Below are 17,403 nucleotides of genomic sequence, written 5' to 3'. Positions count from 1 at the left end.
CATTTGCGGGGCATCAATATACTAATTTGATAAAGAGGCTTCACCTGTCATCCCCATATCTCTCCTTCCGAGTAATCTCTGTTCTTTCTCGATCTTGATGGCGGATTCTACCCTTCTCTTCATTTATATCTTTTCCTTGTCCTCGCTCCCTCTCTTTATGCCCGTCTCTGATACCCCCTCCTTCCCTATCATCACCCCGTTCCCTTCGTAAATCTCTGTCTCTGACTCGATCCTTATCACCAACCCGATCTCGATGTGCCTCCCTAACATTGTCCCGTGGACGACGGGTCTCCTCAATTGCTTTCGTAGAATGTCGGCGATCTGCTGACCGAGACCTATGGCGCCTGGAAGGCTCTCTAGACCGGCTCCTATGTCGATGTGATCGGTGCCGGTGTTCGTTCTTGCTGCCCCTTCCACTATGGTGTCTATGTTTTGACGATTTCTTGACCATTTTTAGTTTCTCGAGTGCCTTCTGGACTTCCTCTTTCTTCTCGCGAATCAGGTATTCTTTCATTGGATCGTCCTCGTCGTGCTCTCGAATCAACTTCTGCAACTCCAACTCTTCTTTCAGAATCTCTCGTGAAGGTGCCTTTGTTCTCCGGCCACTTTCATCTTCGGAGCTACCATCGCCTCTTCTTCTTTTTACAGGTCGTACTTGGTCGTCTTCATTCTTAGCCTTGGTCCCAGCGTTCGCATGGGAATTTTCATCAACCACCTCCCCTTCCTTTGGTTTGTATCGGGTATGGTCGACCCTGATTATTCTTCCTAAGATTGTGGCACCGCCGAGGTTGTCCACTGCCAAATTGGTGCTTCTCTGGTCCTCGTATTTCAAAAAAGCAAAGCCTTTACTCTTACCGGTGTCCTTATCACGAACAAGGTTGACATGTACAGGCTCACCAAATTGGGAAAATATGGTGATAATGTCTCCTTCACTAAGTTCGTATGGAAGGCCACCGATGAAGACGTATGCGGTATCTGACCAATCTGTGTGCCATGATGCAGAAAGTGGCTAGATTGAGGATTAGAATATTAAAGAGAATCGAGGAACTGAGATAATACTCACGACACCGGCTTCGAGTTCACGCTGGTTGAGAGCCTCTATAGCGCGAATATTGTTCATTGTTTACTTTTCTAGTTGGGTTTGGGTTTGTGACAGGAGCTCACGAACGGGATTCAATTCAGAGTTGGTACTTGCGCTAGCTTTGCATCAAATCATGGCGCGTCACACACGCGTGCGTCAGATGAGTGACAGGGGGTGCATCAAGAGTTAAAGGTTACCCGGCTGCCGAACACATACGGGCCTAGTCCGGCAGAGGTGCATTTTTAAGTTGCAGATTAAATCAGGGTCCAAGCTGGTCAGAGTTTATATGTCACAAGCCATGGGGAAATTTGCAAACAGTGTACCAATGGGAAACAAACAGTATAGAACATAAGAGGAATGTTTCAGGTGCCAATTCTGAAATTACTGTCATGATGGGGTCTATTTTCACCAGGTAAATAATAAAAAGTGATGATCTTCCTGTGGTCGGGGACTGCCAAGGCTCGCGGGAAAAGGGGCTTCTGCTTGTTGATGCTGGCTCTCGTCTCCAGCGTCTCCAGAATTCTGAACACTGCAACCTCCTCTCCCTACTAAGCCAGACTCACTCCGTCTGTCTTTCTGCCCTCACCACCCACCACGACCTCCAACCTCTCCCTTTCCTTTTCCTCAACCTTTCCTCGTCTTGCCTGACTTACTGCCCGTGCCTTGACGTGCTTTGTGTGCTTACCTACCTAGCTCCCGTGGCCGCTCTTCCTAATTCATTAACAAACCCCTGAGACCCGTGTTCCTACACATCGCCTAGTCATCTACCACACCATCATGTCTTCTCCTTTGAGTGCTGTAGGTTAACCCTGAACTTCGTCAACACCACCTGCACATCCTGCCTTCCCCCTCCCCTCCCTCGATCCTCATTTCATCATCTATCACCATTATCATAATACTCCTACTCTCTTCTCTATCTCTAGCCTTCTTCTACAAGTCCTCTACACATATACACTAAGAACCTTCGCGTCTCAATCGCCCGCCCCTAATTGAACCGTGTTCTACTGCCTATCAGAGCAGTCCCGCTAACAATGCTCTCATCCCGACAGATCCGCAGGAAGAAGAATGTCAAAAAGGGTATTCAATTCTGCCTCATGGTCTGCGGTGCCTCGGGAACAGGTACAATCCCCTTTCTACAGCTTCAATCCCCCCATATTTGGCGTAGGGAATTGTTTCCCACCAAGTATAGCTAGTGCTATGCTGACATCGTTTCCTCCAACTAGGCCGCACCACTTTTGTAAACACTCTTTGCGGCAAGAAGGTCTTGCAAACCAAGGACTGTGATGACTATGCCAATGCACACGTTGAAGAGGGTGTACGAATCAAGCCTGTCACTGTTGGTACGCTATATTGTATCTAACTCTAGCCCCTAACAGCTTGCTAATCGGGCCAATAGAGCTTGAGGAGGAGGGAACTCGCATATCTTTGACTATCGTCGATACCCCCGGATTTGGTGATCAAATCGATAACGAGGCCAGGTGCGTTCTGAATATCATACCGCCTTTATTTCTATCCTTGTTTTAACAATTGTTTTGGTAACAGTTTTGGCGAAATATCTGGCTACCTCGAACGTCAGTACGATGATATTCTCGCCGAGGAGTCCCGTATTAAGCGTAACCCTCGATTCCGCGACAACCGTGTTCACGCCCTTCTTTATTTTATCACACCAACAGGTCATGGGTATGTCCGTCTTGCCTGTATTTCGTGAAAGATATCTCTAATTTTATCGCTAGTCTCCGTGAGCTGGATATTGAACTAATGAAGCGCCTTTCTCCCCGCGTTAATGTCATCCCTGTCATCGGAAAGGCGGATGCTCTTACCCCTGCAGAACTCGCAGAGTCCAAGAAGCTCGTGATGGAGGACATCGAGCATTATCGCATTCCGGTCTATAACTTCCCATATGACATTGAGGAAGATGACGAGGATACTGTTGAGGAAAATGCCGAGTTACGTGGCTTGATGCCTTTCGCTATTGTTGGAAGCGAAGAAATTGTGGAGATTGGTGGTCGCAAGGTCCGCGCCCGACAGTATCCATGGGGTATTGTCGAGGTTGATAACCCAAGACACTCCGATTTCCTGGCAATTAGGTCTGCTTTACTGCATTCTCATTTGGCCGATTTGAAGGAAATCACGCACGATTTCTTGTACGAAAATTACAGAACCGAGAAGTTGTCAAAGTCTGTAGAGGGTGGTACATCTGCGTATGTAAAACCCAAAACCCACACCCTAGTAGAAATAATTGCTGACTAAACGAAAGAAAAAGCTCTATGAACCCTGAGGACCTTGCTACGCAATCCGTCAGGCTTAAAGAAGAGCAGCTCAGACGTGAGGAAGAGAAACTTCGAGAAATTGAAGTCAAGGTTCAGCGTGAAATCAACGAGAAGCGACAGGAGCTACTCGCTCGTGAATCACAACTCAAGGAAATGTAAGCTTTCTCCATTTGACCCCTGCCCCTGATTATACCAAGGGTGTCTAATTTATGGCTGGATTAGTGAGGCAAGAATGACTCGTGAACACAATCAACCAATGGATGATAAATCAAATGGTGATGTCTAGACGTTCTACCTAAAGACATCTAGAGAGTTTGGAGCACTGTGAATTTCTTTTATGGTGGAGATTTAAACCGCTAGGAAGGCAATAATCGGTTGTTACCAAGCAGTTGGGATGAGGCGCGCTTAATTACGTTATAGGATGGATGGAAAGCATGAGAGAAAAATAGGTTGAAGGACATGTTGGGGAGCAGGGTTATTTTCTTCATGTCTTCCAATTCAAAGGGTGTTTTGATAAACACACCTTTTTGGAAGGGGGGGGGGGTTAGGTGGCTCTCCTGTCTTTGGCCTCTATTTTGTCTCTCTTTTCAGCTCTACAATTTTGCGACCTTTCTTCTTTATTTCCTTTCAAGTACGTTTTTTACTAGCTCATTATCGATACCTACCTAGGGGCTTATTTAATTCTTCTTCTTTTCGTTCACTTTGTTCCCTTGCCTATTTTCTTTGTCTTTCTATGTGCAAGGCCCTGGGAGCATCACCGCTAAAATTAGGGCGCAATTTTTCCTCCTTGTCCACCGACATCCTTCGAATTCATCAACTCTCCATATGTTTATCTTTTTTTTATTTGGTATGTTGCTACATAGGTCTTGAAACCAGGGAGATCTTTTGAACGAGTGTCACAGAGTATTTAGTTATTCTTACCTACAATGCTTGCCCTACTCGTGCTGTAGCTACTGTAAACACATTTACTGTACAATACACCCTGTGATTCATTTGTAGTTAATAAAACCCCGAGACAAAACTCGCGGGGTGCTGTGTTGCGGACCCGTAGCCATTCAAGTATCATCAACATTGGGCCAGAACTTCATATATATATGGTGCGCACACTCTTAAAGGTGAACAATCGTGGCTGCAAGATGAACTCCAAGGCCAATGAGAGGGCTTATTCCTAGCCACTTTGCTGCATTCCTGCCGCAATTCACTTTTGAGGAGGTATAAATGGGTATAATACTGTTCCACTTTGCTCAGTCTTGGCGCCTTTTACATACAAAAATCCGCAACTTCAAACTCTTATAACTTTTTAACTAAAGTAGATATCAAAAATCTGGAAATAAAAACTAAAGTTCATCACTAGTACTACACTTTTTATTTACCGATTTTTTTAAATCTCTTTTTTGGCAAAGTTATAAGCCTTTGACTTTTCGCCCCGATTTTTGTCACCTTTAGGAGTGGGCCCACCATACATGTATATATGTTTTACCTATTCACCAAATAAATGGTTCTATAGTCGAATCTTGTCTATGGTACACCTAGCGAATTCAGGGTTAGGTTTTCTTAATTGATGTTTTCTAACTACATGGTAGATATAGTGGACAAGAAGGATACAAGTGGCCGTGCCAAGCCCACTGCTTATACCAACAGTCGCTTACATTATCAACAGCCATCAGATTACCCGACACTCTACGAATCGCTTCCTGATGCAGTGTGTCGCAACTACATGTAGAGTAGATACATGTAGGTACTTAGAGTACATGTATGTACCTCCTCTAGCTACTCTCTCAAATACCAGCACGCACTAAAACCCAGGCCAATAGGGTATTTCACATCGGGATTGACATCTAAACCAAAATCATGGGTAGGGCAATGTTTTTTCGATGGAGATTCGTTACTTGATCAGGAACCGAGAGCCTGTTTCTTGGACTGTTAGCCGTTTAGAGTAAAGTAGCGCTAGTGTACCAAGACCCGATCCATGAGAATTCCAGTTCATACAATTCAACTGATATTGCAGTATAAAACTCAACGGCAACATAGGAAACCGCTACCAGAGAGGACAGAGAGAGTGAGAATACATAGAGCCAAAGAAAGGAAGGGAAACAGACGGATTCAGAAAAGGGTATATTGCTGTTTCCCCCCATTGAGTAATGTAACGATCCTAGAGTGATACTAATTATGTAAAGAAAGGAAAAAGAGAAAGCGAAGATAGAAAATAGAGGGAAAATAGAGACAAGAAACAAGTCCAACTCGCTTTTTCCCTAAACGAACGCTGTAGGCCGCGATATATATACAAACAAGAACACACTACATTATTATCAATGCAATATAAAGAATATATAAAAATGAAAGGTGAAAACGAAAGTATGAGGACAACACCGACCGCCCAACTAACCCAAGCAAGCCCTGTGTTTTATGCTTGCTTGAGTTCAACTCATTTCAACCAATGGAATAATTCCAATGATCGCCAACAAGAAATGCTGCCCGCGGTGACTATAATGACGATTGCGAGGCCAAGTAACAGTGAGGAAAGAAGTGGTAAAAGAGATTGGAGAGAAAGGAAAGAAAAGGAAAATGTCACATGACATACAAATGAGAGTGTAGCCAGCTCTTCCTAACATAGAACCCAAAACGAACCCGCAGAACATTTCATCATAACACCGACTCTTGCAGAATCCCTGCCAATAACAAAACCCACTCAACGCCATTTGATAAGTCGATTCATCCTCCTTAGATGGCTTAGAGCAATAGAAATTGTTCATCCTATTGTCGTTATCGGACTGCTGGCATCTAATCTCCTGCTCTCCGCCTCTGCTGCTGCCGCACCCCTTGCGATTTGCATTTGTCTTCCATGTCGGGGTTTGACTTTTCCGTCGCTTGCGCCGGCATTATTATTCGTGAAGTCCTTCCACTTTCTCCACCCGTCAAAGTCGATCAATGCTTGCATGCAGCCCCATTCAGTTACCTTCCTCTCTAACCAGATAAAATTTACAGGCTGTTTCATCATCAGTAAATAAATAGTGGGAGGAATGATTGGAAACATAAACCCACCTTAGTTAAGAAATCGTTACAACCAGCTGCTAATGCTTCATGACGATCGCTTTGTAAAGAGGATGCAGTAAGGGCGACAATAATAACAGGCGATTTGAAAAGGATAGAATTCGGGAGCTTGTCCTCGTCTGAAAGTACTGCATTCTTAGGAAGAGGGGGATCCTGGAATCCTATTGAGTTGACTCGTTCCAACCGGCGAATCTCTTTCGTGGCTTCCAGCCCGTTCATAACGGGAAGCTGAATATCCATCAGCACTAGATGAAACCCGCCTGCCCGCCATTTCTCAACTGCTTCCTTTCCATTCATCGCAGACTGCCATCGGACTTTGAGACGTTTCATGAATGCCTCTAAAAGCCGTAGATTAATAACATTGTCCTCGACGATAAGGACGTTAATTGGGGGCACGGCTCCATCGGGTAGTAATCCTGCAGGGGATGCGTGCTGCTTCTTATCCTTCTTGATTCTAGTTGATAACGGTGATGCTACACGCGCTGGGGGAGGCGTTTGGACCGTCTGGGGGATATCCTCAGTGGGCGGTGTAGGAATTGGTGGTGGGGGAGGAGGCTGGTCTCGATTGGCCGCATCGGAATTGCCTCTCGAGCGAGCTCGCATGACTGATCCCGCAGCAGTCACGCCTGGGCCTGGAGCATGTATGGTTGGCGATGAAGTTGCCAGCCGTCTAGTACCAGGCCGAGTTGGGCCTCTCCGAGTTCCGCCCCCTGGCGATCCTGGAAGATTCGATACTTGGCCAGTGGTCAATACAGCGATTGAGGGGCCTGATAGAACATTTTGTGGGCCACCGTTCATTATTTGTGATTGGTTATGAGAAGATGGCACCAGAGGCATAGGTGGGAAGTACTCGTTACTCTCGATACCTAGGTGAGATTCGTGTGTGGAACCGTATGCATAGGTATGGGGGGACGGTCGAGGTGTCTTCCGCAACGGAAGAGGGGGCACATCAATGACCAAGGCTTCATCGATCGACTGGCCACCAGGAAAATATTCATCGAGAGTGTGTACAAGTGTCTCATCTGGGTTCAACATTCTTTCCACGGAGATGTGATTATTGTAACCATGGTGATTATGGTTCTGGTTGTGATCCAGAGAACGTGGCCTTGGATGCCGTGGGATAATTCGCAATGTAATATCCGGGGCATCATAGCTCCTCCCCAAGGCGTTTTGATATTTCTTCAGAACCACATCCCTTACATCATCCACCATATCCTCATTGCGGACACTGACAGTCGTTGGTGATCCACCTGGCCGTTTCACCCAAACCTTCCTGATAGGCATCTCTGGGCCCAGTGTAGCAGGCGTAGGAAGAGGGTGAAAATCGACGGGTGCCGAGTGGAAGTTATTATTTGTCGGGTTCTCTTCGGGAACGGGCTGCTGTTGTTGGTTGTTGCCGTCGGGATCTAGAAGGTTCTGAATTAGAGCACCCTCTGTGTTCGGGAACAACGATTGCCTTCGGACAAGTTGTGATGGACGACGGATGTACGCGGCGTTTTGTGCTTGATGTGTGGAGTGTGGGAGAGGCTGCTGGAATTCGGGGCGCGCTGCTCTGCTTTTCTCTTTTCTCGGCGGCTGAAAGGGAAACGCCGAGTCTGCTGCTTGTGGTGATGCTGGTGTGACGACTGGAGTAGTAGTAGTAGTAATACTGGCGGCAGGAGATGCGACGGGGGAAATTTCGGGAGTAGAATGTGGTGAGCCCTGATCGCCGTTTTCAAGGGATTTCGAGACGAGTGGAGGCTCTGAGGGCGTCGGCGGAGATGGTAGAGATGGTAGTGGAGGAGTGAGTTGTGTTGGAGGACAAGGAGTCGGCTGCTGCTGCGTTGGAGAGTTTTGAGATTTTGGCGCGCTTGATAATATTATTACTGCTGAGCCGTTACGAGATGAACTTCCCGCTGTTCCCGAACCTTCCCCCCTCGGTGCAGTAGTAGTACTGTCAGTAGAAGTAGGACGTTCGCCTGGAGCCGACTTGATGCTTGCCCTGCTCTGGTGATCGTTCTTGATCTCCACGGCATTCGAGGACGAACTGCTTAACGAGAGCCTTGCCGTTAGAGGCGAAGATGATCGCTCTAATCGCTCGGGAGGCTGTGGGGTAGAGTGTGAATTTCGACGCTTCGTGATGTATGCTTGAACATCTAGCACTCGCTGCTTCAATCTCAAGCCCGGTATCGGCATCTCCCCCAAGCGGTCCCGGTCCTCTCCACGTTGTTCACGCTCACTCTGCTCTTCACAACAACGACGCTCACGCTCAAGACGGGAGCTCACACGGCTACTACTGCTAGTAAGAGTAGTAACAGCAGTGGTAGTAGCAACAACAGGAGGAATATCTGAGTTGGAATTCGGCTTCTTCGACTCCGACTTGGAGCAGCAGCACGAGTCTAAGCAGCAAAAGCGGCAGAGACGGCGCTGGAATCGAACACAGCAGAGCAACAGTGTGAAACTCACCAGATAGCAAGCAGAAGCAGTAAAAAGGAACGTCGAGACAATAAAAAACAAAACTAAACAAAAAAGAAAGAAATCAAAGGAAATTGTTGAATTTGAAAAATAAATAAAAATGAGTGGACGGGGTCCGGCAGAGCTGCTAGTACTACTGCTGCTGTCCCTTGGAGATGACTGATGAAAGGAGACGAGAGGGCATGTCCGAACGAAGGGCCCTCTTTTTTTTTCGCTTAGATGCCAGTTGATGATCTTCCAAGATCTCACGGGAAGGCCAACGCAGAAGTCAACAGGGTCCGTCAATTGATCGAAGGTAGCTTTGCTGCTGCGTCTGCCAGCGTAATATAGATGGGGGAAATCTGGAGAAAGCACCTGGGATATAGATGGATGGAGATCTGCTTGGAGTAAAGGTGGTGGGGGAAAAATAGTGGGTTTTCGACTTCACGTCCTCTTCCACTCTAACGGGTTCTAAACTTGGAGGTTTTGCTGTTCCTCTACTTTTCTGTATGTTCTTGCTTGCTTTACGCAACTTGCCTACTTGCTTGATCCTTCTTTCAACAGACGCATCATAACCAGTAGGTACATCATACATACATGCAACAACCACCAGACCCAAATCTCCCTCCTCCTACTCCTCCACCCTCCCTAAAAATATGAGATACCAGTCCCGAAATTAAGCCGCAAAACCGTGGGAAAGACCTCTGGAGAAAGAAAGAAGTACCTGTCTCTCGAAAAATAAAAGTGAGAGAATTACGAATTACGAGGTATGGATCAACAGACTGCATACCTCTCTACCCACAGCGACAGACAGCATGCTGCAATTGAGCCACCCCCGTCCTTCTCCCCGTTCGACTTCTCATCCCGGTGGCTGCCGATTCCAGCCAAAAAGACTGATCTGTACTAACTGCATTTCGGGCCCTCCTGCAATCTAGTGGCACAACCGCTAGAGTAGCTGTCGCTGTCCATCATCTCGGTTTCCTTAATTATTTTATCCCTCTACAAGCTAAACGTGGACTTCCCCCGCAAGAGGTACATATGTATGTAAGTCTCATGGATAATTGAAATCGCCATGTCGAACAACAGTGGCAATAGACAGCATACGCATCCCTCTCTTTTCCTCCAGCCACCACCTTTTGCCCTGTCAGTTCTGGTTGTCTGGCTGGCTGTCTGGCTATCCTTGATTGGATCCCGCACGTATCCTCCCACCCATCCAAGTGGCAACTTCAACTCCGCAACAAGAACCCCATACACGATCTGAAGCCTTGGTCAAGACGCCAAACGAGTCTAGTTAGGCGTGCAAGAAAGAAAAAGCCCACTCGCGGTGCGCAATGTACATGGCAATTACGAGTTTTCGTAGTGCACAGATGTGTCGATTATTTGACAACCCAAGGCTTGTCGAAATAAAAATCGATCTTGCTCTGGCTCTGGCTCTGACTCCGCCTTTGTCTGTGTGTTAGTACCTCTAGGCATGGCATGTAAATTGACATGACAACCCTCCAGGGCTCAAGGGTTCGGCCGGAGATGAAAAAGAACTCAGACAACAAACGTGGCAGTGGCGAAACGGACGTCAAGTGAAACATCATCTTTAGGGATCAAATCTTGATCCGCTCGCCCTGGCCTTGGGTGAAATGATCAATTTTTTTTGGCACGGGTGAGGCGCGATCGCAGTCGCATATAGACATGTAGTTATAGGGTGTGTATGCGTACGTATTGTAAGTAGGCAGGTAGGTAGGTATGGTAGAGTGTTAGAGTACCTAAGGTATGGGCAACCCGGTCATTTGGTTATTTGTGCGTTTATGATCTTCAGAAACCGCTGGCAATACTGACTCTTCCCTCATGCCAACGATTCGGATCGGATTAAAGAAGTCAAGGAAGGCTACGAAAGAGCAAATACGACGACGGAGCCCCATCGCCGCCCCAATGCCATGCCGATAAAGCATGTGTCCAGGTTTAGAAACCCAATAAAGGACCTATGTGCCTATATAACCAGAAAACAAAAACCGTTTGGCGGATGACTGCATTCTTATTAAGAGGTACCACAAAACGTCGACAAAAGAGACTCGAGCCAGATCTACAAACCGTTAAGAGAGTCCAGATCTAGGTTCATACGTACGTTCAACGGCGGGCGCAGGTAGCTAGCCAGCCAGTCACGACTAAGCGGAATGATAGTGGTTCGCCATTGTCGCTGTGTGTTGGTTCCAGGCCGGAAGATAGAGTAGTAGTAACCTGAGGAGTTTGGTGATTGAGGTTAAGTTCGACCGGAAACCTGCAGTCCACGTTGCACAAATAGAGTAGGGAATATGCTATCGGCAGGGTCTAGAGTGGTACCCTACCTATATCTTTGCATGTGGCCTATGGAACGACGGTTTTCTCTATTCTGACCACTCTACATACATCATGTACTCATTCACAAGTGGCGCATGTCATTTTGGCGGACATTCTGAATCTGCCAATTACATATCATATGTAGTTTATATTTTTCTTTCCTTAGTTCTTTGCAGAGCTACTCTAGGCCGATTGCTTCCCAGACGAGCGAAAAGCGACAGATCAGAAATATTACCATTCGAGTTCAAGCAACAAATAGTAGGCACGTAGAGTATATGTACGCACTTTCCAGCATCCCGTAAGTACATATGGGTACATGTAGAGTACCCTCCCACTCTACCTCCAGTAGAGATATGCACATCCCATCCAGCAAATCCCTTCCTCCTTTATGCCACAGTTGCGGCTCCTCGACATCCACCGCCTTTCAACGGGCGGCGCCTTTCACAAAAAAGCTTAATTCTATTTCACACCATCATCTGAATCACATGAGGAAGGATCAGCAACCCCAGCCCCACGCGGTAAAGTTGTTTGCAAGCGAGGCCCAATCAATGGGTGTTCCGTTAATTGCGGGCCTAGCAGGGTGTGGGATTGGGTTAGGGAGCTTCTCGCTAGGAATGCACGGGCAAGACTCTAAAAGTAGTTGCGTTAGGCGGTGGACCCTGCTTGCTTGCTTGCCTCCTTGTGTGATGTGTGCTGCGAAGTGCTGAGAGTGCTGAGAAGTCTTACATTCTGCTAGGCACTCTACATAAATACATGTATATATCATGCTCTATTTGCCCCATGGTGCATCGGTGCTCCCTTGGCCATGTACCTACACAGGGGATTCTACGAGGTAGGAAAGAAGGAGGCTTGACTGATTGAGATGCTCCGGTCCGGAAGAGCTGTTGATAGCACGTGGATCTGGATATGTAGGTATCTGCTCGCTCACTCTCTCGCACCGGCTCTACACGGTACTGTCCATCGACCACTATATATCTCATAGTACCCACATGTTTCCCCCCTCCTCTGCGGGACCCATCAGCCTTAGTTTATGTGATAGGGCAAGATACCAACATCCAGAGTCTGCCTTCCTCTGCCTAGGAACTCTGATGCGAGGGTGCGAACAAAAGGAGTGCAGCGAGCATTGAATCTCGAAGGGCCCTGGGGGGTCTCGACCACGGAGATTGATCAAAGGGCCCCCAACAACATCCATCGACAAGAAGCAACTACATATTTGAGTAGTGAAAAGCATTTTTTGTTCTTTCTTTCACGGGTGTTATATTGCTGTAAAGATGCCCAATAACATGTTCATCATCATGGGCTCCCCTCGAAAAATCCCAGCGACCAGTTTCTAAGCACTTCCCCGCCGGCGCTTGTGGATTTCGCAAAGGGTGAGACAACATTTGGCTATCGAGGATAGAGAGAGGGGTGATAGGGTGCGTAGGGAGTGGTCCAGTCATCCTTTCCCCCGCCTCCCTCATCTGCCGGCGCGCGCGCTCGCGCGTTCTTACCTGCCTAATTGCCTAGCTCATCGCATTAGGCCTGGGTTCAGTCATTGGCTTCATCTCAGACAGAGAAAGCGTAACAGCCAGATGCGTAATTGGAGTAATTGTACAATATGTAGGCATGTAGATCACCTTGATGTAAAATCTTTGTGAGAACTCTATAAAGTAGAGTTGGTTGGAAACAGTAGATCTAGAGCTCCCCAGATCTAGAGCGATAGGGTTATTTTGGGGTAACCAAAAAATAAAGTATCGTACATGTAGTATGTAGTGGTAAATTCTAGTAGTAACAATGACCGATGACCGTTGCAAAACCTCTTTAGACCTCATTTCAGCACGCGCGACACACTGAAATCACCGACGAACTCACAACATGCGTTAAAAATAAGCCGTTTAGATATTAAGAGCGAAATTGTATCCCTCAGACTACATGTAGTTCTCATGGCTTACATTACAATTCTGTTATGATATATACTTTTACACTTGTTTGCCCATGGTTAGAGCATCAGAACCCTTTAAAGATTGAGATCCCGTGAGGTCTCTTTCTTTCATTTGCGCGCACTCCTGTAGTATTTACATGTATATATATTGTCTCTTTCATTCATCTCCTTTTCGTTCCCCTCACACATTTAGTATTACACACGGAAAGAAGGCTTCCTCAAGCTATCAATCTCCACACAGGCAAGACCAGAAGGTATCGTTCCAGCCTATGATTCGTCCCCTCCCTCCCCAAAGTCCTAAAGTGCAAAGTCATCTTAAAGGGTGCTTTGGCAGGCAATCATCTCTCCCTTACCCCCAGTCCCTCCACTCACTCCATCCCATCCCCCATCCCATCCCTCCATCCCATATATCCGCCCTCCCCACCGTACCTTTGCGTTCACACCCACCACACCCTCTCACTCACTCACTCACTCACTCCCAGATTTGCATACTTTACGCCCTTCCTTTGATTCCTTCCCTCTCTAGGTATGTACATTGTTTTTCTCTCTTTAATCACTGTGCGCGTCCTCTGATCAACACCATGCTAACTTTACATTTCCGCGCCAGACTGAGCATCGATACTCGAATCGTCGGATAGCCCGCGTGAAACCCGGCATCGCTTACCAGGACAGCTGCCCGCGTGCGTGCTCGCTCGCCTACCTACATCCTACTGCCTGCCCTGCCTAGCTGCATTGTTGCCAGTCAAGTCAGTGTGAGTCCGCATACACCACCACCACTTTACCTTACCCTTTGGCGAGTCCCACCACCACCTCCACCACCACCACCGACAGACCTCAACCCATAACCAACAAGTTGTTTCGCGCCTCGCTCTGATTCTCCCCCCCCCATCCTCTCATTTCCACTCACTCTAAACCTCCACCCAACCATCGCGCAGTCCCTAAGTAAATCCCTCCCTCCCCTCCCCCCGCTATTACCACTTTGCTTTGTTTTTGTTTTTGTTGTCGCGAAAACCCCTTCTACATTTCCTACCTTCGATAGCCTGCATTGCCTATATTTTATTACTATTTACTATCCTATCTTTGCCTATCTGTCGCGCAAGGCTTACCCCTTCTGCGCAATCCGTAAAGGATCTAAACCAAAAACCGCCGTTTTTTTTTTTTTTTTTCTCTCTCTCTTTTTCTCTATCGTTTTTTTTTTTTTTTTTTTTTTTTTTTGTGATTGTTGTCGCAAGTTCTACGTAGTCGTCGCCGTCTGTCGCTCTGCACTGCATTGATCTGCATCAGGGACCGACCGACCAGCGCGCGCCTCAACTTCGGTTGGTTGTTGTTTCTTTGAGCATCGTTACTGTTTGGACCCGTGGGTTCTGTCGCGAGCAATCTCAGCTAACTAGAACTCCCCGTCCAGTCCCTACAACCCCTCCACACTCCCCCCACATTGGGCGCGGCGCTACTACAACGCGATCGCTTGTTTTTGTTCGGATCAACCCAATAATCCCAGTTGCAGTCTAACTCCAACCAACGGGTCCAACACAAAGAAAATACTGTATCCAAAGAAAGAAATAAAGGAATCAGAAAAAAAAGAAAAAAAGAAGAAAAAAACACAGCAACCAAAGAAGGATACTATTTTCTTTCATTAAACAACTACATACATAACATACATACATACAACACCCATAGCGTAATAGCATAGCAGTGCATTGTCGACACAACGCGCCCTTTATTTATAGTACTTTCTATTACGCATCAATTTAATATTATTTGGCAATTATTCCCCGGGTGGCAGCCCGCGAATTACTCGATATGATGGCCTCCGCAATATCAGATCGGGCCTGTGGTGTTATCGGTGGTAATGACAGGTCTTACAGTGTCAACGGCAATGGTGGCAGTACCGGCGTCATCGGAGGGGGTACCGGAGGGGGTATCGTTGGAGTTATCGGTGGAAGTACCGGAGGACATCCTTTCGAACCCTTCTACCCTTTTAGCCAAACCCGGAGCGGTATTCTCGCATCTACTCCCCGGGGCATCTCCCCCGAGACTCACGCCCCTAGTGAAATCCGCAGCCCACCACCTGGGTTTGAAAACATTGTCCCTGAGACTTCGCAGTCTCATTCGATCCGGATTAAGAATATACCGTCTAGTATGACCCGTCGTGACATTTGCAACATCTTGTTGTTCGCAAAAGACATCCAAGACGTACGCATGATCAGTGAGGGCGCAGTAGCAGTGTTCGGCTCTTATGAGAGCGCAGTACAGGCACAACAGTGCTTGCATGGTAAAGCAGTGGACAGCTTCGGAGGTACAAGTGTATTATCGGTACAGTTGGTGGACAAGGACAGGGAGCTTATGGATTTGGGTCCATTATCGCCCGGATCGTCGCCGACATCGGAGGGATTGGGAGGCGGATACACAACTAGCCATCCACTGTTTTCGAGGACGGTTGGGGTTGGAGCCATTGGTAGCAATGGTGGTACTGGACATATGAACGGAAATAATGGCGGAAGTAACGGTGTGATTGGCGGGGGCAATGCCAACAATGGGACCGTCGGGGGAACCAGTCAAAATATCATTGGCAGTGGCGTCGGTAGTATTGGTGGAGGTGTTGGTGATAACAGCTTCTACGAGCAACAATCATTCCTTCAGCAATTGCCGCCCTACCATAGACAGGGGGCCGATTGTGATGATGCAGACGAGCGTGGAGCGGCCATGGGCCCCAGAAACAGATCCTTGACGAACCCTTTGGCTATTAACGGGCCTAGTCGTATGCCGCACCTGCCCCAGCTTTCAACTGCAGGCACGGGCTTTATGAACACGCCCCACCACATAACCTCCCCTATTAACAACAACCTGGTCTCACCGACCCCATGGTTATCAAACAGCAGTCACCCCCACCCCCGCAACCTTCCCGCTGCGAACCCTGCAGATCAGAACCCACCATGCAATACGCTCTATGTTGGCAACCTTCCCGTAAATACGACAGAAGACGAGCTGAAGAGTTTGTTTAGCCGCCAACGCGGCTACAAGCGCCTCATGTTGAAGCCCAAGCCCCAGGGGCCGATGTGTTTCGTCGAATTTGAAGACATCGATTTCGCAACCAAGGCTTTGGCTGACCTCTACGGCCGAAGTCTTTCCAATAGCGTTAAGGGAGGCATCCGCCTCAGCTTTTCCAAGAACCCCCTTGGTGTCCGCTCGTCGGGGAACATCCATGCACCTACCCCGATTGGCACTTCTCTATTGGCTGGTGGTAGTGGTACTACCGGTGGTTCTCAGTTCCCATTTACGACCGCAGTCCATAATCCTCCGGGCTTACCTGCTCCTGCCAACCGTCAGATGAGTCCCGGTGTCTATGACCAGGGTCAACCAGGTCAGGGCTTCGGAATCACTCCGTTTGGTGTTCCTGGGGGATACTATTCACACGGAAGGTAATTCAACCTTCAACCAAGGAAAAACAACTGCAAAAAAGAAAAAAAATATTTCTTGCTATATATGTGATGAGGAACGACAAACCGGCGCATTGGGTTTTAAAATTCGGTGTTTTCTTTTTTGGTAGGGGTGGGAACTGTTTGGTTCAGATTCATAGCCGGCCGGGTTTAGTCATGCGCATCAGAGTTAAGGGGGTTCATAATGTCATTGTTACGGGACTAGGTGTTTGTTTGTATTTTTCTTTTCTTTCCCTTTCCTTTCCTTTCCTTTTTTTTTTTTTTTTTTTTTTTTTGGGGGGGGGGGCGCTAGCGTTGTGATTTCCCCTGATCTCAGATCCTTCTCCTGCTCCTATTTTTATTTCTATACATGTGTCTCTCCATATGTTTATTTTCTTCAAGATCCGCACTCATCCTCTTGATAAACATCATTAGCATCAGAAGTTTTCGTGTCGGTGCTATGTTTCATTACTGTATTGGACACTAGGATTGTATGGGAAAAACTTTTTGGGTTGTGTTTTTAGGCTAGCCTTTCTGTTTATTTTTTTGGTGTCCTATTCAATAGCTTGGGAACGGTTTTTTCTTCTCTGTTTTATTTATGACACCTATGTCTTCTACCTCTATTATTTCTTGGCCCCTTAATTGGGGCAGCTTTCTTGACGGAATAAGTTCATGCCATGTCTTGTTTTTTTTCCTTCCTCTCCCTCCCCCTCTTCTATATACAGACACTGGTTCTTTCACATCTCACACTCCTTCTACCACCACCTTTCTACCAGCTTTTACAACTCGAACCCTCAGGACAGCGGAGGCTGACGGAAGAGACGAATAGCGGAGGAGATGAGGATAGCTTTGGTGCGGTCTAAGCCGCCCCGCCCTCTTGCTCACGAGTCGCTGTAATCGTGC

At 47.3% G+C, this 17,403-nt stretch overlaps 5 protein-coding genes across 5 annotated transcripts; 3 read left to right on the top strand and 2 right to left on the bottom strand.

Annotated features, from left to right (window-relative positions):
* Positions 1 to 40: 40 nt before the first annotated feature.
* Positions 41 to 1,120, bottom strand: LAJ45_08123 (uncharacterized protein; the record flags this gene model as incomplete). The annotated part of the gene is made up of 2 exons (XM_046117676.1): positions 41 to 1,009; positions 1,064 to 1,120. 2 exons carry the CDS (start codon positions 1,118 to 1,120, stop codon positions 41 to 43), a joined length of 1,026 nt encoding a protein of 341 aa, XP_045968963.1.
* Positions 1,121 to 1,858: 738 nt separating this feature from the next.
* On the top strand, positions 1,859 to 3,637 carry LAJ45_08122 (uncharacterized protein; the record flags this gene model as incomplete). The annotated part of the gene is made up of 8 exons (XM_046117675.1): positions 1,859 to 1,879; positions 2,131 to 2,200; positions 2,305 to 2,421; positions 2,478 to 2,559; positions 2,624 to 2,761; positions 2,815 to 3,282; positions 3,345 to 3,506; positions 3,574 to 3,637. The coding sequence occupies 8 exons, from the start codon at positions 1,859 to 1,861 to the stop codon at positions 3,635 to 3,637; spliced, it is 1,122 nt and encodes a 373-aa protein (XP_045968962.1).
* Positions 3,638 to 6,100: 2,463 nt separating this feature from the next.
* LAJ45_08121 (uncharacterized protein) lies at positions 6,101 to 8,577 on the bottom strand (the record flags this gene model as incomplete). The annotated part of the gene is made up of 2 exons (XM_046117674.1): positions 6,101 to 6,337; positions 6,394 to 8,577. The coding sequence occupies 2 exons, from the start codon at positions 8,575 to 8,577 to the stop codon at positions 6,101 to 6,103; spliced, it is 2,421 nt and encodes an 806-aa protein (XP_045968961.1).
* Positions 8,578 to 13,108: 4,531 nt separating this feature from the next.
* On the top strand, positions 13,109 to 14,593 carry LAJ45_08120 (uncharacterized protein; the record flags this gene model as incomplete). Its single annotated transcript, XM_046117673.1, has 6 exons — positions 13,109 to 13,176; positions 13,278 to 13,338; positions 13,567 to 13,610; positions 13,692 to 13,713; positions 14,020 to 14,026; positions 14,490 to 14,593. The coding sequence occupies 6 exons, from the start codon at positions 13,109 to 13,111 to the stop codon at positions 14,591 to 14,593; spliced, it is 306 nt and encodes a 101-aa protein (XP_045968960.1).
* Positions 14,594 to 14,884: 291 nt separating this feature from the next.
* On the top strand, positions 14,885 to 16,507 carry LAJ45_08119 (uncharacterized protein; the record flags this gene model as incomplete). The annotated part of the gene is made up of 1 exon (XM_046117672.1): positions 14,885 to 16,507. One exon carries the CDS (start codon positions 14,885 to 14,887, stop codon positions 16,505 to 16,507), a length of 1,623 nt encoding a protein of 540 aa, XP_045968959.1.
* Between the last annotated feature and the right edge of the window lie 896 nt (positions 16,508 to 17,403).

This window comes from Morchella importuna, assembly GCF_003444635.1.
Source record: "Morchella importuna strain M04M26 chromosome Unknown Morimp01GS028, whole genome shotgun sequence".
Classification (NCBI taxonomy): domain Eukaryota; kingdom Fungi; phylum Ascomycota; class Pezizomycetes; order Pezizales; family Morchellaceae; genus Morchella; species Morchella importuna.
The sequence above is the reverse complement of the archived record's forward strand: the minus strand, read 5'-3'. Positions and strand labels throughout refer to the sequence as shown.